This window comes from Mastigoproctus giganteus, chromosome 7, assembly GCF_048544385.1.
Source record: "Mastigoproctus giganteus isolate SK-2022 chromosome 7, ASM4854438v1, whole genome shotgun sequence".
Classification (NCBI taxonomy): Eukaryota; Metazoa; Arthropoda; class Arachnida; order Uropygi; family Thelyphonidae; genus Mastigoproctus; species Mastigoproctus giganteus.
The window spans coordinates 169713857-169739167 of record NC_143581.1 but is presented as its reverse complement, the minus strand read 5'-3'; the positions used below and the strand labels follow the sequence as shown (position 1 = coordinate 169739167).

The 25311-nt window shown below is 35.1% G+C and overlaps 1 protein-coding gene across 1 annotated transcript in view; it reads right to left on the bottom strand.

Annotated features, from left to right (window-relative positions):
- LOC150083325 (basigin-like) overlaps nt 1–25311 on the bottom strand; it is a 218123-nt gene that overhangs the window by 52986 nt on the left and 139826 nt on the right. The window contains exon 8 of the mRNA XM_090377977.1: nt 23831–24000. Within this exon, the coding sequence (XP_090234103.1) occupies nt 23831–24000 (170 nt within the window). The remainder of the gene's footprint in view (nt 1–23830; nt 24001–25311) is intronic.

The window sequence follows — 25311 nt, the reverse complement described above, 5'->3', positions numbered from 1 at the left end:
GATGTCAAGAGCAACTGCTTGTGTTTCACCGAACTTTTCCATTGAATTTATCCATAATTGGGTAACATAGGCCAGAATATCACAAGAGGATTGACACTGAAGCAATTCATATTGGAGAACGTTGATCAGATGGAAGGTTTCTAGGTAGTTTAAGAGTTGGCAGTTGAAGCAATTCATATTGGAGAACGTTGATCAGACGGAAGGTTTCTAGGTAGTTTAAGAGTTGGCAGTTAATTGATTTCTCCATTACTTTAGAAAGAATAGAAGTAATTGCAATGGGACGATAAATGGATGGAAGGGATTTGTCACCCTTTTTAGGAATTGGCTGGATATGAGCAAATTTCCAAGCAGAATGAAAAACACCTTTGGAATAAGAAAGTGAAAAAAGGCAGCAAGGAACAGGAGTAGTCCAGAAGCACAGGTTCTGAGAACAAGTGGAGAAATACCATCAGGACCTGGAGCTTTCTTAGCATCAAGATTCGTAAAAAATCCTTCTGACATCCTTTTGATGGAAGACCACAAGAAGCACTGAATGGAGCATGTTGGGAATGGTGGGAGGTGTTTTAACAAGATGATTAATACATGAGTTGGAAGAAAAATGGGATAAGAGTAATAACAGAGGCATGTGATGCAAGAATGCAAGCATATGAGCTTATGTAGCATCAGCAAAAAAAAAAAAAAAAAAAAAATCCACACAACCATTCCCTCTAAATGTTTGTCCAGTTCCTCCTTGAATTTATTTAGCCTATCAACTTCCACAACAACAGATGGAAGTTTGTTCCAACAATTAACCACTTGCTAGCTAAATGCAAATTCCCACACATCTGTTCTACAACTATCTTTCCTCAATTTGAATTTATGCCCACTTAGGTTCATAAACTGAGCAAGTGGAAGAATGCCATCAGAATTTAGTGTACTCAAACCATTCAAGGCCTTATACATCTCAATCAGATCACCCAGCAGGTGTCTAGTTTCCAGCCGTTGCAATTTGCAGAACTTAAGCCTTTCTTGGTAAGAGGATCTTGTACATGCTCAAGAAACTTTACATCCTTCCTAAAATGAGGCCTCCAGACCTGTATGCAGTACTCAAAGCGTAGCCTGACCATTGCCTTATACAAAGGGATAATCACCTTTTTCCTGCTAGCAAAATTCCATGGCCTTCTCTTGCAGACAGGCGTCTGCATTGATCAGAAAACTTTATATCTAACTGCACAATTACTTCCAGGTCTTTTTCATTTTCTACCACCATAAGTGTAGTACTACACAGTTATACGTTCCTCTGGGATTACTTCTAGCCATACGCAGTACTTTGCATTTGTCAATGTTAAACTTCAGTTGCCACTTCTTAGCCCATTTTCCCAACTTATCTAGATCCAGTTGGAGTAGCATACTGTCATTACTGTCGTTAACAATCCTGCCAACCTTTGTATCATCTGCAAACTTCAACACTAAGCCTGATATACCTTCATCAATGTCATTGATAAATATACAAAACAACAGTGGGCCCAACACCGAACACTGTGGAACTACATTAATAACATTAGTCCACGAAGAACAGACCCATTGATTACCACCCTCTGTCTTCTCCCACTCAACCACCCTTTTATCCATTGTAGCAACTTACCTTAATAGCATTCTACTCCAATTTGTACAGTACTCTTCCGTGTGCAACAGTGTCAAAAGCTTTGACACTGTTGAAATCCAAGTATATGATATCAAAATTAATTTTTTGCATCCAGATCCTTACATTTCCAGTCTGTGAGGACCTCCCCTGATTCCCAGGATGCTCTCATAGTTATGGCTAAGTGTTTGCTTAGTTCCGTTGCCACCTCCTTTAGGTAGCAAGATTATAGTGTAATTATGTAATTACAATTATGTATAATCTTGCTACCTCCTAGAAGTAGCAAGATTATACACTAGCTGATTCAGAAGATTCCTGGAGAGTTAACAATAGGTTTGGTCCGGTGTACTAACAAGCAGCCGGAATGTGACCACCGTTTTAGAGCTGTACCCTCGAAATGGAAGGAAGATTGGATCTCGCCATGATGTCCATCATAACCTCAAAAGTCATCAGTCATACTGCATGATGGAATAGATGGGGAAGGGTTGACCGGAACTTAGATCTGGAGACTAAAAATGGGTTCCACTATTTCAAGCCTCCAATATGCAAAGTGGTGGTATTGCACCGGTTGATGAGAGTCATCTACCACTTAGTATTGCCTGGTAACACAGAGGGGCAGCATTCTTCTATGTGGTGTGGGCGGCACCACACCTCAACCCCTGCTTATGTTGGTTTCCACCTGGGTGGTCACCCACAGTGTGCTTGCGCACGGGGGTTATACCCAGGATTACTAACAGTCCCACCATTGTGAAGGTGCAAGCAGAGGATTTGGCTGTCACAGACCGTCAAGACTTCGCCGAAATTGGGTCCACTTGACTTGAATGTCACCCGAATATCATTTCCATCAGCGTTTTAGACTCCGAGATAGCAAGCACAGCTTGTCTGGCATATCTGAGAGAATATCTGTGACAACCTCAAGGACCATGTTATGCTGGGATTACCGCTACCCATAATGCAGTACTTTATTATTTTTCAATGTTAACCTTCAGTTGACACCTCTCAGCCCATCTGCTCAACTTTTCTAGATCCTGTTGCAGTAGCGTACTGTCATTATTGTCATTAACAACCCTGCCAACCTTCGTATCGTCTGCAAACTCAGACAATAAGCCTGATATATCTTCATGAATATCATTAATAAATACAGAAAACAAAAATGGACCAACACTGAATCCTGGGGTAAAAAAAAGTAAAGTGCAGCCATTATCAAACCACTGCAGGATGGAAGCCTCCTCAACAATTCATGTTGAGGGAAATGGACCATAATCTGCCACGCTGGTCCAGTGCGGGTTGGCAGATCGCCTGTATTCAGCAGTCAGGGGCTTGAACCCCGGTCTACTCAAAGAGCGTGTGCTACTGCACTCCTGCTCCTGCCCACTCGGCTACGGAGGCCGGTTAATCCTGGGGTACTCCACTAATAACATTAGTCCACAAAGAGCAGTGTCCATTGATTAGCACTCTCTGTCTTCTTCCACTCAAACATCCCTTTATCCATAGCAGCAATTTGCCCCCCAGTGCCACACTTCTCCAATTTGTATAGCAATCTTCCATGGGCAACAGTATCAAAAGCCTTTCTAAGATCCAAGTATATGATATCAAAATTATTCTTTGCATCCAATTCCTTTGGACCACATCAAAGTAACTAATCAAACTGGTCAGACAAGACTTCCCCCTTAACAAACCCATGCTGTGTCTGAACTATAACTGAAGTCTTTTCTAGATGATCCTGCAGTGCTTTTTGGAGTCTTCCAGTGTCTCCATTAATTTCCCCAGAACAGAAGTTAAACTAACAGGTCTGTAATTACTTGTGTCACCCTTTGATCCTCCTTTGTGAATTGGGGTCGCCTTTTCACATCTCTAGTGCATGGATACCTACCATGAGTCCAAGGAAGCTCTCATAATTATGGCTAAGGGTTTGCTTACTTCCTTTGCTGCTTCCTTTAATATAACTGGATAGACTTCATTGACTCCAGGTGCCTTTCTTATGTTTATCTTCAACGGTTTCTGCTCAACTTTGCTCTTTAAGTTATTACAAAATCGTTTTGCTCACTACGAGAGTTTAATACACTGCTGGCATTCCCTACCTGAATAACTCCTCGTGTGTAAATGTAGATGCAAAATACTCATTCTGATCACTAGCTACCTGAGCAGGATCATCAACAATTGAACCATCGATATTAAGTGGACTAATCTGATTAATCCCCTTCCTTCTAGAGTTTACATAAGTAAAGAGCTCTTTGCTGTTTTCCTTTCCCAAAATAATCTGCCTTTGCCTGCCTAACATCCATTGACTTGATTAGAGACCACCTTATATCTACCATAGTCTTCTGTGTTACCTGTTAATTTAGATGTATCCCATTCATTTTTCTTCTCTGCCACATGTCTCATTAGTCTATCTGACACCCATTTAGGCCTAAACCTTGAACAATATTTCTTAGTTGGTATGAAAAGCCTAGTAGCTTCCAAGATTAATTCTTTGAATGCTTCCCATTTAGAATTTGCTGTTGGTAACATCATCAGTTGGTTCCACTGTATAGAATTTAAAAACTGTCTCAGACCACCGTAGTCACCTTTACGAAAGCAAAAACTCTTCCCTCTACCCCTGATTGTAGTTACCTCTGAGCAATGTTCCGTCTAATTTTTCTTATAGCTGCGCGGTGCAGAAATGCACCCAAGTAAAAAATTTTCAGACAACATTAAATATGTGCAATATTTTTACAAATTGTTTTAATTATAAGTAGGGATATACATAATAATAAAAACTAATGTTAACAATAAATTTACACTTTATAGTTAGTTGTTTTTTTTTTCTTGGAATTTTTCTCTTCTGTTCTTTGTAGAAGTCCATACTTTGTAGACATCATTTATCGTTCATTTAGTTTTCAAAATATTATTACCTACACCATTTGGCATCTCTCATATTGTGGAATTAACTTCACAACCGTGATGGCATGTCTGCATTACCAGGGTACCTGCCCGCCCACCGATGAGTGAGCCAATGAGCTCAGAAACGGTGCCAACTGGGAGATCTGATAGCCAAAGAGTTTCCGAGAATAGGCAACAACAATCTTCTCTAGTGGGGAAGCGTTGCTTATTGAGTAAATGTCCCTTTCTTCCTTCAACGGCACCTCTTCCACTATCACCTTCCTACGTCTTTTTTGCTTTCCTAAGTCTAATAGTATGAGGATATTATCCCTAACAGAGATCTTTATCCCATACCATATATCAAACGGTGCCATCTGGGTGGCGGCATCGTTTGATATATGGTATATCAAACAGTGCCGTTTGATTATTTATTCTCAGTGGGCAGTACCCACTGAGAATAAATAACAGTAGTCTCCTCTATTAGAGAAGTGTTGTTTATTCAAAGTAGTGCAATACCTGGTATCTAGTTGTGAAGGCAGCCACAATACGAGATAAAATCAAACAATGCCTTAACACTACCTATGGAGTTAAACTTATGGGTAAACTGGTGTATTTACACCAATATTATATAAGTACATTTATTGTTGAACCATTAGCTAAATGCAATTTGATTCTCATAAGGCCACTTAAATGAGCATTATGTATTCTATTTCAATTTTTTGTTTTATTGAATTCAAATTCTTGCTAAATTCTCGCTCGCAGTCTGCACTTGATGCTTGAAATGTTCCCATAATATCATAGAGAATGGATATGTTACAAAACTCTAAATTTGTAAGTACGAAATTTAAAGTGTCACTGAAAGTTTTAAATGTTCCAGTTTTAGTATTTTCGTTATAAATTTTAATTCCAAATATTCTTTTGAATATTTTAGGAATAGCACCACTTTTGTTATTTGTAATAAAACGTGAATATTTTTTTGCAAGGCGTATCACATTAAGTTTCCCAAAGAAAATTATTGCTGTCACTTGTGACAGCATTAATACCAAATACTTTCCAATCATTTAATTCATCAGGAAATCTGTTATCTAAGTGACCACATACACGTTTGATAAAGGGAATTATAGCTGCAGTGTCAACATCACTTTGATTGATAATACTTCTTTCACAATTTCACTCCAGAAAATATTTTTTACAAGATATTGGCTTCTTAATTTGTTTATTTTAGCTTTAACATATTGATGGTGCATCAATAATGTTTAAACAACTTTTTGTCGATATTCAAAGTGATGCAAGCTCTCCTAATACGTCAGTGAGCGCACTTAATGCCACATGATATTGTGAATTTGTCAAAATTTGTAAACAGTATTTACTAATAGGATCATTACATTCGTTAACCTGCTCACTGCAATATTCGATTAATATTTCATAATTTTTTACTAACGCATCAACTGCATAATGTCTGGATAACCATCTGACTTCATTTAATGGTCCAAAAGATACAACATAGTGTTCTGTAACCAGGGCTAGTTCTAATTTTCCTTTTTTTATGCTAGACCTGCAAACATTGTGTATACAGTTCTAAGCAACGTCTCTATATCTTGCATAACAGATATGTTTTTCCACGCATCGTCCAATCCTAAATCTTCTCGGTGTGAAACACAATGTTATTCAGATAGATGTAATATTTCCTTTTTAGGAATTGCTGCTACTCCATTTTTCCTTCCAACCTAAGGCTTGCTCCATTTGATGTGAACATTACCATCTTTTGAATATCAAGGTAATATTTGTCGTAAAAATTTTTTATTTTTTCTAAAATGGACAAACTGTTACAGTTTGTAAGCTTCAAAATACCTCTAAATAATGTTTTGTAATATGCTTAATTTTTCACTTGAAATTTAAAATACAAAATTAATACTTTTTGTACTGAAATATCAGTATTTTCGTCTACAATTAACGTGTGGAAAGTAGATTCTCTTATTTCGTTCAGGATATTTTTTTATAAGAACAGAATTTATACATTCAACAAATTCAAATGAATAATTTTTGCTTCTCCAATTTTCAGGTATATCTATAAATTTTTCCATGTGTTCATGAATGTCTTGTACAGAGTTCACTGATGCATTAATTTTTATGGCTGATATCACATCATTAATTAAAATCTTAATCATATCAAAATTTGATTTCAACCGTTCACTTCTTTCCTTTTTTATGTTACATACTTCTAGTTTCCATCAAAATACAGTGGATTCCGATTATTTGGGCCACCAGCAAATCTTAAAAAACAGAAACCAATCGAGAAAATAGCCAGGGTTTACTTCGCTTAATTGGAACAAAATGCCGCTTAATCAGGGCAGGAGACCGCAGCACTGGAGATTACCCTACGATTGTCTCCGACAGTACCACATGGTTCGGTTGAAATTCTGGAGGTCACAACCATAAAACAATAAAAACAATTAGCAGTCACCTGTTTATTGGGCTTTTCTGTTAGTGAAATCTATCATAAACGGACAGTAAACTCGATCTTACTGAATTTGCGATAATACCGACAGCTGGAATTCTGTGGGTTATTATGGTGAAATGTGTTCACACTTCCATGAAATCTTCAATCATATAAAAAAATTAATTTTCAGATCTTCTCTTCATTCCTATTTTTAAAGCTTTAACTCGTTACTCGGTTGTCACTTGCGCGTATTGTGTTACTTGCAATTTGTGTGTGCCGTGTTCTTTGTTATTGATTGCTTATCTTTTTACTGTTTTAAATTTTAACTCCCACCCACAAATGTCAGTGAACAGAAATGTCAACTAGTTTAGTTAGTATGTACATATTACAGCACGTATTAATTATTCCAATTATCACATATTCTTCCGATTTTCACGTATCATTTAATTTTTTAATTGGTAAGGTAATAAAGGGTAAATTTGTGCTTAATATATCTTTGCTTTTATAACCTGTGGATAATATTCCTCCTATTTTCGCTAATTAGAATCACTGTTTAATAGAATTAAAATTCAATTCACAAACGTGATCACAATGACTGGCGCTTACTGCACATCGTATAGTGAACGGTACTTTACTATGGTGACTCCATCGTAACGTGATTTGATTGTACAGTGAACCAATTGTAAAGGGGAGGTACATTGTATTTTTAACTATTTACGTGAAACTTCGGATAATTGGGGCAGCCGCTTAATCGGGCCAAAATGCACTAGTCCCGATGTGTCCCAAATAACTGGAATGGACTGTACTTAAAATTCCACCTTTTTTCAGATTACGTAACTTGGTAACTGCATTTATATGTATCTTCTGACTTAGATGCCGTTTTAAATAATCTAGTTTCCATTCTTCCCATTTTCTTCCTGTACTAAATTCTCCTGCAACTTTTGCTTCTGCACAAAAATTACACAAGACGACATCATTTTCTTCATTGTATTCAAAAATATATCCTAGTTTTAGGCTTTGCTTTCTGTTTGATGATGGAATTTCAGCATCAATTTGTTTTAAAAGCAATCCTTTTTAAATGTTTTAAAAGTTTTTTTATTTACAGTATTTACATCTTCAGTTTTTTTTTTGGATATTTTTTATCTGAAAAATTTTAAAATTAAAGAATATTATTAATTCTTTGTATTTTGTAAATGGTTATTATAAAATATTAAGTAAAATCATAAATTTTTAACGCATTATTAACACAGTTTATAAAAATTTAAAAAAAAAATTTATTTTTCATATTTTTCTTTAATAAAATATTAAGTAATAGTAAACGTTTTTGGTTATACATAAAAAAAAAATCCGGATCAACAGTTCTGCCGACATTCTTGCCCACATATTTTTACATATTAATTAGTAAAAAATTAATACGTAAAACACTTTACTTCGAAAATTTTCAAGATCACAATACATTCCTTATACACTACCCCCACACATATTGTGTATGTATGTGGTTGAGTGGATGTAATGTAGAAATGCTGATCTTCCCTATTATATGGTATTTTATTAACAATAAACTCGCCTTAAAAACATACAATATAAACTACAACTGCCACAGTTCCTTTATATATTCGTAATGTAATAATTTTTTTCATATAAATAAAAATCAACAACTTTTCACTCTGCACTATGTATTTGTAAATAAAAGATGTATGAACATGTCATGCAATAGCAAATCTTATGGCATGATCTATTCCCTCTTCCTATATCCATTCTTCCACTAATACTCCTGTCGACATCTAGTATGTCAGCTGTGTGCGTGGGAAGTAAAAGCACATGTGCAACTTCATAGAAATCAGTGTGCAGCAGCGCACCTTAGAGGGAACCGTGCCTCTGAGTCATCCACACTTGTAGTTATCCACATCAGCACACTGTGGTCACTGTCACCTAGTGGTTCCTTTATCTGCAGATTCTTAATGCATGAATAATCACTACAGATAATCAGGGCAAGAGTATTACTCCCTCTAGTTGCCTTCCAATAGCTCAGTGTCACTTACAAAGAATACAATGCAGACATGGGGGGAACCCCTGGTGCCATCAGACAACTAACACAATTTACGCTTTGCAGTAGCACACTGCCATTACTGTCATTAACAACTCTGCCAACCTTTGTACCATCTGCATACTTAGACATTAAGCCTGATATACCTTCATCAATATCAATGATAAGTATACAAAACAACAGTGGGCCCAACACCGAACCCTGGGGGACTCCACTAATAACATTAGTCCATGAACAGCAGCACCCATTGATTACCACTCCCTGTCATCTCCCACTCAACCGCCCATTTATCCGTCAACTTAATACCATACTACTCCAATTTGTACAGTAGTTTTCCATGCACAACAGTATCAAGAGCTTTCCTGAAATTCATGTACAGTGGATTCCGGTTATTTGGGCCACCGGTTAACTGGGGCAAATCTTAAAAAACAGATCCCAATCGAGAAAATAGCCAGGGTTTACTTCGCTTAATTGGGAAAACATGCTGTTTAATCGGGGCAGAAGACCGCAGCACTGGAGATTACCCTACGATTGTCTCCAACCATTCAGTTGGATTTCTGAAAGTCACAACCATAAAACAATAAGCAGTCACCTGTTTATTGGGCTTTTCTGTTAGTGCAATCTATCATAAACGGATAGTAAACTCATGGATAGTTTACACTTCCATGGAATCTTCAATCATATAAAAAAAATTAATTTTCAGAATCTTCTCTTGATTCTTATTTTTAAAGCTTCGTAACCTGTTACTCCGTTCTCACTGGCACGTATCGTGTTACTTGCAATTTGTGTGTGCCATATTCTTTGTTATTGATTGCTTATCTTTTTACTGTTTGAAATTTTAACCCCCACCTGCAAATGTTAGTGAACAGAAATGTCAACTAGTTAGTATGTACATATTACAGTACGTATTAATTATTCCGATTATCACGTATATTCTTCCGATTTTCACGTATCATTTAATTTTTTAATTGGTAAGGTAATAAAGGGTAAACTTGTGCTTAATATATCTTTACTTTTATAGCCTGTGGAAGATAATATTCCTCCTATTTTCGCTAATTAGAATCGCTGTTTAATAGAATTAAAATTCAATTCACAAACGTGATCCCAATGACCGGCACTTAATACACATCGTATAGTAAACGGTACTTTACCATGGTGAGTCCATCATAACGTGATTTTATTGTATAGTAAACCAATTGTAAAGCGGGGTCCATTGTATTTTTAACTTTTTTTTTAAGTGAAAATTTGGATAATTGGGGCAGCCGCTTAATCGGGCCAAAATGCACTAGTCCTGATATGTCCCAAATAACTGGAATCGACTGTATATGATATCAAAATTATTTTTTGCATCCAGTTCCTTTGTAACCACATCACAGTATCCAATCAAATTTGTCAGACAAGACTTTCCCTTAACAAACCCATTCTGTGGCTGAATTATTACTGCAGTCTTGTCTATATATGATTCTGAAATGCATCTTTAACTAGTGATTCCATTATTTTCACCGGAACAGAAGTTAACCTAACAGGTATGTAATTACTTGTGTTGCCCTTTGATCTCCTTTTGTGAATTGGGGATATATTTGCACATCTCCAGTCCATGGGGACTTCCTCTGAGTCCAAGGATGCCCTCATAATTATGGCTAAGGGTTTTTTGCTTACTTCCTCTGTGCCTCCTTTAATATAACTGGATAGATCCCAAACATCATCAGGTGCCTTTTTTATGTTTAACTTCAACAATTTTTCCTATACTTTGCTCTCAGTTATTACAAAATCATTAAGCTCCCTGTTAGAGTTTAATAAGCTTCTATCCTCCACGTCCCTAAAGAATTCCTCATGTGTGAATGTAGTTGCAAAATAATCAGCTATCTGAGCAATTTGTCAGCTTTCTGAGCAGGATCACCAACAGTCAAAACATCGATATCAAGTGGACCACACTGATTCATCCTGTTCCTTCTGGAGTTTATATAAGTAAGGAAGTCCTTGCTGTTTTCCTTAGCATCCTTTGCCAAAGATTTCTTGTAATCTGCCTTTGCTTGCCTTTGATTACAGACTAGCTTATATCTACCATAGGCTTCTGTGTCACCTGATAATTTATATGCATCCCATGCATTTTTCTTCTCTGCCACCAGTCTCATTAGCTCATCTGACATCCATTTAGGCCTAAACCTTGAACAGTATTTCTTAATTACACTGGTGTGCAAAACTTAAGGACCACCACTATTTCTAAAGGCTACAACCACAAAATCTTTACTTAAGTTATTCTTTACTGATGAGAATATATTCAGTTTCAGCAGCAATTCTGGACATCAGCTAATCTGGCGAGAGGTTGGCACACTGTATCATCCCGCAAACATCATTGAAAGGAATCAATATGGCGGTTGAGGTGTTCTCGTCTGGGGAGGCATTATCTTGGATGGACATACACAACTCCAGATACTGCAAGGCGGTACTGTAACCAGTGCACACTACTGTACTGAGGTAATCCTTCCCCATGCGCATCTGTTCTGAGGTGCCACTGGCCCCGAGTTCGTGTTTGTGGATGATAATGCCACACCCCATTGTACTGCAGCTGTGATATGCTTTTGGAAAGTGAGGACATCGTTCGTATGGATTGGCCTGCCCGTTTCCCCGGATCTAAATCCCATCGAACACATATGGGACGCTCTGAGGAGATGAGTAGTGGCACGTCCACACCCACCAGAAAATGTTCACCAGCTGAAGATGGCGCTGACGGAGGAATGGACAATGTTACCGCAAGAACTTAACAACATTGTAGTAAATATGGACATTCAGTGCAAAGCCTGCATTGACATTAGGGGTGGTCATATCTCCTACTGAGGACCACCTCTTCCCTTTGTTCCATCTTTGGCAATGATGTATCTGTATCATGGCAGCCAGTGCTATGTTGCCATTTTCGAATAAAGTCCCTCTGTACCGTTTTGTTTCCATTGTTGTGTCAGTGTTGTTTCTTTCATCATTTCTGTACCTCACAAGGTTCCTTTGGTATGTTTTACCATATCCAGGTCACTCCTATGAGAAGCTACAGGTGAAAACCTGACTGGTCCTTAAATTTTGCACACCAGTGTAGTATGAAAAGCGTAGTAGCTTCCACAATTAATTCCTTGAATGCTTCCCATTTAGAATTTGCTGTTGGTAACATCATCAGTTGGTCCCACTCTATTATAGAATTTAAAAACTGTCTGAGACCACTGTAGAGACACAGAATAGAACTAAGTTCAGGAGCACAGGTTTTGAGAACAAGTGGAGAAATACCATCAGGACTTGGAGCCATCTTAGCAACAAGATTCGTCAAAATCCTTCTGACATCCTTTTGACGGAAGACCACAGTAGGCATTGAACACAGTGTACTGGGAATGGTGGGAGATGGTTTACCAAGATCATCAATGCATGAATTGGAAGAAAAATAGGATGCTAGCAGGTCAGCTTTATCCTTGGCTGAAGTGGCAATAGGCATTTAGTTTTGATAAAAGTTGGAACAGAGATGGGCATAAGTTGTGGCCAATAGCTTTGGCAAGAGATCAGAATGCTCGGCTACCATTTGCACAAGAAGCAAGTTTTATACTCTTAAGTCTGTTTGAAATCTAGTTTGGATTGCATAATTCTGTGTCACAGTTCAAAAAAATTACCAAGTGCTCATTTTTTAAGGAAAATAGATAAGGGAGTAAGCACAGTCATCACACTGAAACTTGTCAAAAAATATTTCAAATTTGAAAACAACGTACAGCCAATTAATTAAATTTATGCTACCTAGGTAATTATAAGAACATCGTTTTTCAATGTAGTAGTGGCATGTGATGCAAGAAAGCAAGTGTATTAATTTATGCAGCATCAGCCAAAACAAAAAAAAGAAAAAATTACAAAACAATTCCCTCCAAATATCCACCTAGCCTCTCCTTAAATTTATTCAACCTATCAACCTCCACAACGACAGATGGAAGCTTGTTCCAGCAATTAACCACCCGCTGGCTAAAGGCAAATTTCCACACATCTATTCTATATCTGTCTTTCCTCAATTTGAATTTATGCCCCCTTAGGTTCATAATCTGAACAAGTAGAAGAATCCCATCAGAATTCAGCATGCTCAACCCATTCAAGGCCTTATACACCTCAATCAGATCACCTTGCGGATGCCTACGTCTCCAGCCGCTGCAATTTGCAGAACTTAAGCCTTTCTTGGTAAGAGGATCCCTTCATTCCTCTCACCAATCTTGTTGCCATTCTCTGTACACGCTCAAGAAAATCTACATCCTTCTTAAAATGAGGCCTCCAGACCTGTACGCAGTACTCAAGGCGTGGCCTGACCATTGCCTTATACAGAGGGACAAACTTTGATATTATATATTTGGATCTTAGAAAGGCTTTTGATACCGTTGCACATGGAAGACTGCTGCACAAATTGGAGCAGTGTGGCATTAGAGGCAAATTGCTGCTATGGATAAGGGGATGGTTGAGTGGCAGAAGACAGAGAGTGGTAATCAATGGACACTGCTCAACGTGGACTAATGTTATTAGTGGAGTTCCTCAGGGTTCAGTGTTGGGTCCGTTGTTGTTTTCGGTGTTTATGAATGATATTGATGATGGGATATCAAGTTTAATGTCCAAGTTTGCAGATGATACAAAGGTTGGCAGGGTTGTTAAGGACACTACTGACGCTATGCTGCTGCAACAGGATCTGGAAAGGTTGAACAGATGGGCTGAGAGGTGGCAAATGAAGTTTAACATTGACAAATATAAAGTACTACATATGGGAAACAGTAACCCCAGAGCAACGTATCAACTCTGCGGTACTACACTGACAGTGGTGGAGAATGAAAAGGACCTGGGGGTAATTGTGCAGGCAGATATGAAGTTCTCTGAGCAGTGCAGACGAGCTGCAAGAGTAGCTCATGGTGTCTTGTCAATGATATACAGGAATTTTTCTAGCAGGGATAAGGAGGTGATTATTCCCTTGTATAAGGCAATGGTTAGGCCACATCTTGAGTACTGTATACAGGTCTGGAGGCCTCATTTCAAGAAGGATGTAGAGCTGCTGGAACGGGTACAGAGAAGGGCAACAAGATTAGTGAATGGAACAAAGGGTTGCTCTTACGAAGAAAGGCTTAAGTTTTGCAAATTACAGAGTCTGGAGACTAGGCACCGGCGAGGTGATCTGATAGAGGTGTATAAGGCTTTGAATCGTTTGAGCATGCTCAATGCCAATGGGATTCTTCATCTTGCTCAGAATAATCACCTCAGAGGGCATAAATTCAAATTGAGGAAGGACGGATGTCGGATAGACGTGCGGAAATTTGCCTTTGGCCAGCGGGTGGTTGGTTGGTGGAACCGACTTCCATCACTTGTTGTTGAAGTTGATAGCCTAAACAAATTTAAAGCTCAACTGGACAGGTATTTCAAACGAACAGAGGGGTGAAATGGTAGGGGTGTGTGTGTGTTTTTTTTTTTTTTTTTTTGGCTGATGCTGAATAAGCTTGCTTTCTTGCATCATATGCCTCTACTAATGCTAATGCTAATACTCAATTTTTTCTTTTAACATCCATGTTACTCCAGTTTTTATGCCTACCATAAGGCACATTATCAACACCAAGTGCCAGACAGTTTTTTTGAAGGAATATCACATGCTTTCATATTGTTCAGAAGATTATTATTAGCCGTATGGTGCAAGGAAGCCTGAGGCTTATGCTGCACTAGCCAAAAAAATTTCTGAGTTACCCTGAGAGAGAGAGAAATAGAAGGGAAATCACTAAGAAAGAGAAGAATGCTGATATCCAGCTCAGAACTCAGGGTGTGCCAAGCTCATACTCACCAGATATAAGCCCCCTGAAGTGAAAAGTACTGAACCCTGTAGAACTGCATTCCAATGTTCTCACTGAGAGTAAGCTGCTTTTGATTTGATGATTATTAGTTTTTATTAGGAAAGTTTACCACAATGGGATATAGCTCGGAATCACTTTGATTTCTACCATCTGTAGCAAGTGAAAATGGCCCATTTTTTGGAGCTATCACTGCATTGTGTTTCCTTATCCACACAATTTCACTAACAATGCCTGTAGTGAAATTGCACAGAGAGGAACTGTTTTTGTTCTTCAATAATCATATTTCTTTGTTATTTCACTATTGGGAAACATACCTCTTAACAACATGCCTACATGATCCACACAACTCACAGAAAAATTATATTCTATAACAAAACGTGGAAATAAACTTTTGGCCTTTACGACATTATCATCACCATGAAATGAAACATCTATTTTTGCATTTCTTTTATGCACTGCACACTGTCATTATGCTTATTTCCTTAAAAATGTCTGTTTACACTGCTTTTCCCAGTGCTTCAAACTGAAATATCACATCTACACATGGTATACAAGGAAAATGTGCTCCTATTTTACAATGCATGGAAAATCTTGCATATATGATGTATCTTCTGAAATTTTTACATCACATTTCTTTGGTATTTTACTGAAAGACATTGTTAATTAGCTTCACACTAGAGGAGTAATATATGCAATTAATAAAATAAATAAAAAACAAATAAAATATAATTTATTTGTTTTTTATATTTTATTTTATGATGCCAATGTCTTTTTTTTTTGCACTTGTTCAGGTTCAGGATGATTTATTATAGTTCCGAATTTTGAGGTTGGAGTCTTCAATTGTTGATACCAGATATTTTGGATCGTCCGCTTTCTTTCGAGTGCTGAAAATATTCATTTAAGTAATTTATAAAATTTTACCTTTAGTAATATAGTGAGAATTAGAATACAAGGGTTTCATAAGAAAATATTGAGGTAAGCCTCTTCATTCATTTTAATTATTTACAACATGAAACAAATTGAACCTTGTTCTTATATTTTAATGCACATAACAGAAAACAATGATATTTTTTATTGCACTTTCTATTTTGCAACGTAGACTACCACAGTACACCTGACAGTCAATTCATTAATGAAAATAAGCAGTAATTCACAAAATAAAAAAAAAATCCAATTTTAACATAGTTTTATTTTTTGTAAAAAGGAAAACTGAGTTTTTGCAAAGAGACAGATAAACTCTTTGTCACCAACTGTATTATGACTGTGAGATAGAGATAGGCCAAATGAATAAAAAAGATTCTCTATCATAAATACCAAACTTCTTAAGGCATTTTTTTTTTTTTTTTTTTTTTATCAGTGGTAAAGGTAAACTATCTCATTATGAAAACATAAATATCATGAAATTCATTTGTACTCTTTCTACTTATTCTATAAGTAGAAGAGCATCTCGGTGTGAATATTACTAGCAGGGATTTCACAAAGTTACACAGGATACTATGATTCATTTGTTGACAGAGAGAACAGTAGCACATTTAGAGTAGAGACATTACTTTTCAACATAATCATAACAGCTGTTTTAGGCAATTATTTAAATGGTACATGAAGTGCATGGATATCTACTGCAACAAAACCATAGTTATGACTGCAGCATGGCATCACCACCTGTATGGCAACTTTATCAGTCACAAATTTCTTCCTTAACAGAATATCATTTCAGTGGTTCAAAGAACTTGTCCATGGGGAAAAGATCTGGGCTGCAAAGCAAATATGTCATCCATCCATACTTGAATCACTGCTGGGTCTGCACTTGTGTGCGTGTGCGCAGAGCAGCCCAAAAGAGCAGGGAATGCGTGATCAATATGCAGGCGGCAAATTGAAAGGGCGACAAATACCGTAAAAACTGAAAACCGGCACTAGTCTCTTTGAATACATTTTATATCAATAGGAGCTCTAACTACTTTGTTTATCATGTTGTGTATGATTGTGTTGACTGTTACGTGTACACTTTGTGTGGAATTTGTATTAAATGATTTTTGGCGCCAAGTCATAGACAATGTACTTGTGTGTTTGTGCAAGAGGAGGATTCAATTGGGACTAAAGTAAGAGACACGGCGTATGAAAAGACAGAATATTATCATTTATAAAAGAGTTTCTATCGTTACCCTTTTTATTAATTTTTAATTAATTTAATAGTAGTAAAATTTTATGATTAGCACAAATAATTACTGTGGAATTATTACTCAAAATATCTTACAGCAAAATACACTAAATATTAATTTTTAAAATCATTAAAAAATTATTAGATTAATTACCCAGGTAAGGTGTATTTGATGAAAAAATTAAGTGGAGCAGATTATAAAAAAAGGACAGAAAAACAAGAACAAAAAAAAATAAGGATGTTAAAGTATTAAAGGATGTTAAAGTATTGCAAAAGTACTACAACTATTGCACATGCAGAAAAAGGTGTACCTTGACAGTAGCCATGTTGAACAATTAACATTTATCATATTTTTTGTTGTATATTCCACCAATGACATAGAAATAAGGGAACAAGTGAATAATGTTTCGAAATTTTTTGGGATTTCATCAAATTAATGACACAACAGGCAAGGGTACATTAGTATTAAATTATTTATTCCCAAAATATAACTTAAAACTAAAGAATGTGAGGGGGATGAAGGCTACGACAACAGTTCCAATATGATTGGAAAATATATTAGCCTTCAAAAATTTATCAAAGATGCAAATACAGTAAACCCCTGCTATTCGCGGTATCTGTATTCGTGGTTTCACGTATTCGCGGTCGCTGATTTAATATAAAATGAAACCTAAAAAAATGTGAATTTTAAAGCGCCGTGAACATTTTCCGCCAAAAAAAACAAGGGCGTGGCTAAAATCATCTTTCCCAGTCAAAACAGCGCTCAGTTTGAGGGGTGACAAAATCGCGAGCGTGGAGGTTTCTCGCTAATCCTTGTTCAGTATGTGTTATGCGCTTGTCATGGAAGGTTTCATCGTTTGCTTTTAATTTATATGCTTATAAATTGAATAAATTTATCAATTTATAAATTGATATGCTTACAAAAGTGAAAAATCTACCGTTTTGCAGTGTGTTAATGTAAACAGACTTTTTGGAGTGTATTAATGGTAGAAAGCGACTTTATTGTGGACAAATTCTTTTCTAACCCCTACAAAAATATGGCTACGAATAACAAGGGAATTGTGAAAAGATCAAAGAAGGTGATGACATTAACGAGTAAAATTCAGTTATTAGACAAAATTTCTAATGGTGAAAGTGTCTCGTCAGTGGCAAAACATTATAAAATCAATGAGTCAACGGTACGATCAATCAAGAAATCGGAAGAAAAAATCCGCCATAGAGTCCGTGAAAATGCGCTAATTGCTTAAAAAATTTGCTCTGTAACTCGTGATGTTAAATTTGAAAAAATGGAAAAGGCTTTAAATCTGTGGATAGAAGACCGAACTCAAAATAAAATTCCCTTAAGTTCACTCATCATTCGTGAAAAGGCAAAACACCTTTATCAACACTTTAGCGAAACTGGTGATAGCACTGGCGGGATAAGTTTTTTAGCTATAGCAAAGGTGCTGGATTGAAAGATTTGTTTGAAATTTCTAATAAATATTACATTTAATATTAAATTGTTTCTTATTTTCATTTCGATGCCTTATGCTTGCATTTCACTATGTACTGTCTATGTACATAGTCATATTATCAAGGTACATATAATACATATACATACATAGACAAAATATTAGACTAGTTTTTCTTATATATTTCATACTTTGGAACGGAATCCCTGTATTACTATGGGGGCCATAACTGAGTATTCGCGTTTTCGGTACTCGCGGCATTTCTCAGGAACGTAACTGTAGTTGTGCAATATTTGTACCATGTAATTCTCATACTTTAAATTTAGTAATCAATGATGAAGCAAAAGTCACTTTCGAAATTGTTCAAATTTTTGATATTGTGCAAGAGATGCTTTCTTTTCTTCCTCCTCATACAGATGGAAAAATTACCAGAAAATATTCCAAAATTCACATTAAAATCCGTGAGTGATATGTGTTGTGAAAGTAGAATAAAAGCAGTTACGTCATTAAGATTTCAACTTGGTGAAATTTATGACACATTGTTACAATTAATATCTGACTAAAGCAGAGACATAAATACTAAAAATCTTGCTCAAACCCTTACCACAAAGATTCATTCTTTTAAATTCGTGATATCGATTGTCATATGGTATGATATAAAGTCAATGTTGTTATTAAGATGTTGCAAAATCCTAAAATAAATATTGCAGAATGTACAGAAGCCTTGAACAATTTGATAAAATATTTTGAAATGAAAAGGTCTGACGAAAATTTTGAAAAGTGTATTTCTGAGGCTTTCTCGTTATCGAATGACTTGGATTTGGAAACCACATTTCCTGCAGTGGCAGCTTTGAGAACAAGATGAGCAAAAAATCAATTTCACTGTGAGTCGGCAGACGACCCAATCACAGACTGAAAATTAAAATATAAAGTGGGCTTTTATTTTACACTTTTAGATACAGCAATAAATTCAATACGAACTAGATTTGACATATAAGCAGCTATAGATGCCTGTTTCAACTTATTACTAAATTTTTCTGATTTAAATGATTAAGACCTTAAAATGCATTGCAGTAATTTACATATAACATTAACAGATCCTTCTACATGTGAAAGTGATATAAATGACAAAACTTTTTTGAAACGCTGAAATCATTAAAAGCATTAAATATTTATAGTGACGATCTAAAAGAGTTTCTTAAAATGAAATGTAACAATAATATAATAAATGCAGTTCCAAATGTTGCAATAGCACTGAGAATTTTTTTGACTCTTCCAGTTTCTGTTTCAACTGGTGAAAGATCTTTTTCTAAACTAAAGATCATTAAAAATTATATCTACAATGCTTCAAGAAAGACTAAGTGACTTTAGAATAATTGCTGTAGAAAATGATATTTCACAGAGCAGTTGATATCGATGATTTAATCAAAGGATTTGCTATACAGCCACTCCCCGATTTACATAAGGGTTGCGTTCCATGGAACGCTATGTAAGTCAGAATTTCCCTAAATACTATGCACTTGCATAAGCATTTTTGGGAAAAATGCACTCGCAAATTTGATTGAAGCAAAAAATCAGCACTTGCAAATTTGATTGAAGCAAAAAAGAGAAACGTTCAATGAAAATGTAAATAGAATTATTTATTAAATTTTTTTTTTTATCTCATTCGCAGGAAAAATTACAAAAGTGTACAAAATTACAGAAATTTCAAAATTATAAAATTACAAAAAGAGAGAGGAGACAGGCATAATGTCAGCAAGTTTTACCTTTTAAGCATCGTTGCCAGAATTAACTCTCCAGCTGATAAGCATGCCACTGCAGAAGTTGAGGGCTGTGGAGATTTAGAAGGCATTTTTTCCAACACATTACAAAATTTCTCTGCAGCAGCAAAATCGGCACTGGCAACTTCACTGCATACTTTGTTTTGGAAACCAGAGCAATGGTTCAACCTATTCACCTATTGCTTGCCACGAATTTGGCTTGGGGTTTGCCGTACTTAATATCTTCATAAATACTTCTTGCTTTTGCTTGAATGGCCATTGGACTTAGTGGCAGTTGCTTCTGAATCTAATTTTCCATCCATATTATTAATAGCCTTTCCATCTTTGATATAGCACCTGAACGTGGTTTTGTGACCAATGTTGATCTTAAATGTGTTGATTCCTTAACACGTTCTTTTATACGCACACTGTTCCTTAAAATAGCATTCACTGTTGAAGCAGCAAGACCTAATTCTGTGCAATACATGACAAACTTTGTCCTGCTTTGTAATTCTTAATTAATCATCTTCATTTTTAAATCAATTTTGTTTCATTTCCTAGCACTGCCAACACTTACACTTTCTGTTGGTCCCTTTCCCTTCACCACTGTAATAAGTAAATAGGAATGAAGAGAAGATTCTAAAAACTTATTTGTTTTTTATATGATTGAAGATTTCAGTGAACGGGAACTCATTTCACCATAATACCGTAACGTAAAAACCCACATAATTCCAGTTATCGGGATTATCACAAATGCAATAAGACCAAGTTTACTACTCATTTATAATAGATTGCACTAACAGAAAAGCCCAATAAACCAGAAAGTACAAATTGTTTTTACTGTTTTATGGTACTGACCTCCAGAAATGTGTTTTAGAAAAATATCACAAGTGTTCGAAACTGATTCTTATAATGGAACATATGATAAAGATGAAAGTGTACTGCAATTTCCATTATAAAAATGACCTTTTAGACAGATAAATAGCTTAGTCATATAGCAAAAATTTCAACTTCTGAGGTCTTGGAATGAATTACCAAAAAAACGATGTGTTACTGGGTTCACATTACGATATTTTCACGATACCTCCATTTATTCCTACGGGATGCAAAATACATTTCCACGATTTTTTTAAGTTTGCACCAGCTGGCAAAAACTTATGTAAAGTCAAATTTCCGTAAGTCGAGTATTATGTAAGCCAGAAGTGGCTGTAATTAAAGCAGGAAAATTTGTGTAAAATTAAAAGTTGTCAGCTGAATGCATAAGTATTTTTTAATGTTGTTTTATTATTTTTTTTTGTAGTTTACTGTCTTTTAGTTTTACATTTAAATTCTTAATAATACTGTATATGTGCACTCCTATAAAATTATTGAAATTGAAATAAAAAAATTCTTTAAATGGCACATTTTTTAAATTGAAATGCAGGCCCACATACCCCTAGGAACCACAAATAGTAAACTACATTCATTACATGAATTTTTATTCTCTGAGTGTTATATTATGCCTTACATTTAGAAAATTAGTTATAATAAAATATAATTAGTAGGAAAACGTATTGAAATCTTGTCATTGTATCGAAAAATGTATGCAGTGAGAATAGAACCTTGAAGCTCCATAATCGTTCTACTGGTGTTTAATTCCATAAATTTACCTGTTAAATAAAGCCTAGAAAATCAAGAGCATATATGAAGTTCATCTCAAGGAAATTATTAAAATTTTGTCAAATATCGTTTTAAACAAAATTAATTTTTGGAGGAATTATGAAAATACCCATTAAGCAGCATGAAAAATGTATTATGCAATAACACCTTCATCTAATGATTTCTTAATAAGTTATCTCATGATTCTCAGTCATAAATATGGAATGAAATCTGTAAAAATTACAACTCTATATCCAAAATGAATGAAAATGTTTCCTGAAGTTTGATTATAATTGCATTTTTTGTAATAGAGTCAATACGAATGATATTATCAAATAGATTTCTAATCATAAAAGTTGTTAGAATCTGAATGAACATCTCAAAATTCCAAAAAAAATATTCTATTACTAATCTTCTAGCCAGTTTTTAGTCTTTTTTTTTTGTAGGCAGTAACTAAAATCTCATGCACACTTCAATATGGTACTGGTCGACAAGGCAATGCTAACCCAAAATCTTATTTTTTTAAACTAATTTTCAACTTCTTTTGCATAATGTGAAGGAACTGGAGCCGAAAATAAAAATTTAAGAATTTTCTTTAAAATGACGCATGTCCCATCATAGTTATTAAATAAATAGAAATTTAATTCTGCAAAAGAAAATTATGCCGCAAGTTGAAAAATCGAATTTTACGTTTATTATTTTGGAAACAATTTTCTTCTGGAGTCGAACTGAGAATAGTTTTCCTGGGACCTCCAAGTGAGTAGAAACAAAGTTTACCATATTTCTCTAAGTCAAACAATTTTAAAAATAGAATGGGGACAGATGGGTGGAAGAGCACTTCAAGAATTATGTATAGGATAGGATTAATATGTAGTTTTGTGTTTCAGTGTCAGTAAAAATTCAATTTAAATTTGTGTTCATATTACTAATAAAAACAAAGTTTTTTACTTTTAGAAATATGATGTAAAGGGGTGCCACATACTTGCTGCATGCAGGCAGCCAAGGAATGGCCCTGTGTGTGTGGCACGGTCCCTTCTGATGAGCAGCATCCCTCAAATACATCCAAATATGAGACAGTAATTGGTGGCAGTGATTGTTTCTCCTTTAGGGAAAAAGTTCATGAGCAAGAAACAATTATCCACATTTGTATCACTGCTTCCATATTTGTGTTCATCATACACATGATGCTTTCTATTTTGCACAATCGTTTCCAGCCATGAGCTCAATCACTTGTGGGCCACAGAATTTTCTATATGTTATAATAAATAAATATAAAAAATATATCCCTTCAATTTTTGAAGTATTAATTTTTTTTATGTCATTTGTAAGGGGGTAGAGGCATAGTTTAGAAATTTGCCCATGGGTGTAGAAACATCTAGCTCCAACTGTGGTCCATTTGTACCTTACTTTTCTGATACTTTGTTACAATTAGATTTAAACAGCATAATTAGCACCTTACTGTTTGCAAAACATGACAAATATCATTTTAAAGCTCTAGTAACTGTTTTGTATTTTTTTATTGAGATAATACGCCTAGTGATAATAAGACTGAGACTTTACCACAAAATTATTAATTTAATTGGCTTCGTTTCAAGGTCGGAATTTCAATTATAATCCAGAATTAACTTATCAGAATTTTACTCTTTAAGACTATCATTTTTTTTTTATTATTATTATTATTATTTCTAAAGTTAGAGAAGTTTTTTTTTTGTGTGGAAGCTCTTCAACTTCCACCCAATAGTGAACACAGTAGCTTATAGACAGGTTATAGATAATACATGAAATACTGGGTATTCAGATTTATCTAGCATAAATTATCTACACAAGAAAACAGCCCATTTTTTATTTAGCTTTCCAATACTAGTTTTATTCTAAAAATATTCAACTTCATTGTTATTACACACAGTTCTGATGGGCATATTCAAAGTTATCAAAGAATCTGTAAAGAATTTCTATGTAATGAATTTGTTATATAAAATGAAAGGAATGTTCACTCAACTGTACTTAACAACCACTTACTTTGAACTTTAATTGAAGCATTCATGACAACATCTAGCTGATCTCTATTTACAGCACATTCATAAAATCCAGTGTCATTTTCTGTGGCCTTCTCAATTACTAGTGAATTATTATTATGAACTACAGTTATCCGGTTGTCAGTTGCATTCACAGGATAACCATCTTTAAACCTAAGGAAGGAAGGTCACAAATAATAAAGACTGCCCATTATTAGTATAACTTTTAATTCATATCATAATTGTAAATTTTGCTCATGACAAGTAATAAGATAAATTTTAAGATACCCAACCTTTATTGATGTCTAATGATACCAAAAGTTCTCCCAAGAACTTTAGGTTTCATTATATACCAATAAAGTTGCATAGAAGTTCTTTTCAGTTTATCCAAGGTGTTATAAATAAATATTAAAATGACTGATTCATCTCATTCCTTAACACAGGAAGTTCAACAAAATTGCAACAGTATTTCACATATTGAATATTTGAAATTACTGCTTACAACCATTAACTTAGTAACATTTAAAAAAAAAAAAATTTCAATTATGTAGCAAGTATTATAATATTTTAGCAACTACCATTATATTATTTCATTTTTAACTGGAAAGACAGCTGTAAAAATTTTGTTATGGTTCCAAGATGGCATTAAAAATGTGCTGCATACCCACTGCTGTATTTATTTTCCATAGAGTTTTAGTTTTGTCTTCAATTTTTCTCAATCTGCTTAGTCATGTAATGGAAGTCATAAAATAATTATTTTTTTCAATAAAAATGTTATTGTTACTAAAGACTTTATTTGTTTATAATATCCAATATACTATTAGAATAAAGAAAAAAAAATTTATAAAGTGCATCATTTAAAATTACTTCTTGTCTCTTTAATCAAAATGCTGAATAGCTCCATAAAGGCTGGAGGTTATTAGTATTAGTAGACGCAAATAATGCAAGAAAGCAAGCTAATATAGCATCAGCAAAAAAAAAAAAAAAAAAAATTCCCTCCAAGAATTTATCTAGTTCTTCCTTGAATTTATTTAAACCATCTGCTTCCACAACAACAGATGGAAGCCTGTTCCAACAATCAGCCTCCTGCTGGCTGAAGGCAAACTTCTGCACATCTATCCTGCAACCATCCTTTCTCAACTTGAATTTATGCCCTTTCATGTGTGTAGTTTCAGCAACAACACTGAGTTTATTCAGTCCAATCAAGGACTTAAAACACTTCAGTGAGATCGTACTGCAGGTGATTAGTCACCAAAATTCACAATTTGCAGAACTAAAGCCATTTTTGGTAGGAGCATCATTTTGTTTTCTTCAAAAATCTCATTGCCCTTCTCTGCATCCATACCAGCAGATCTACATCTTTCCTAAAATGAGGCCTCCAGACCTGTATATAATATTTAAGATGCGTCCTAACCATGGCCTTGTATAAAGGGATAATCATCTCCTTATTCGTGCTAGCAAAGTTCCTGTATATCATTGACAAAA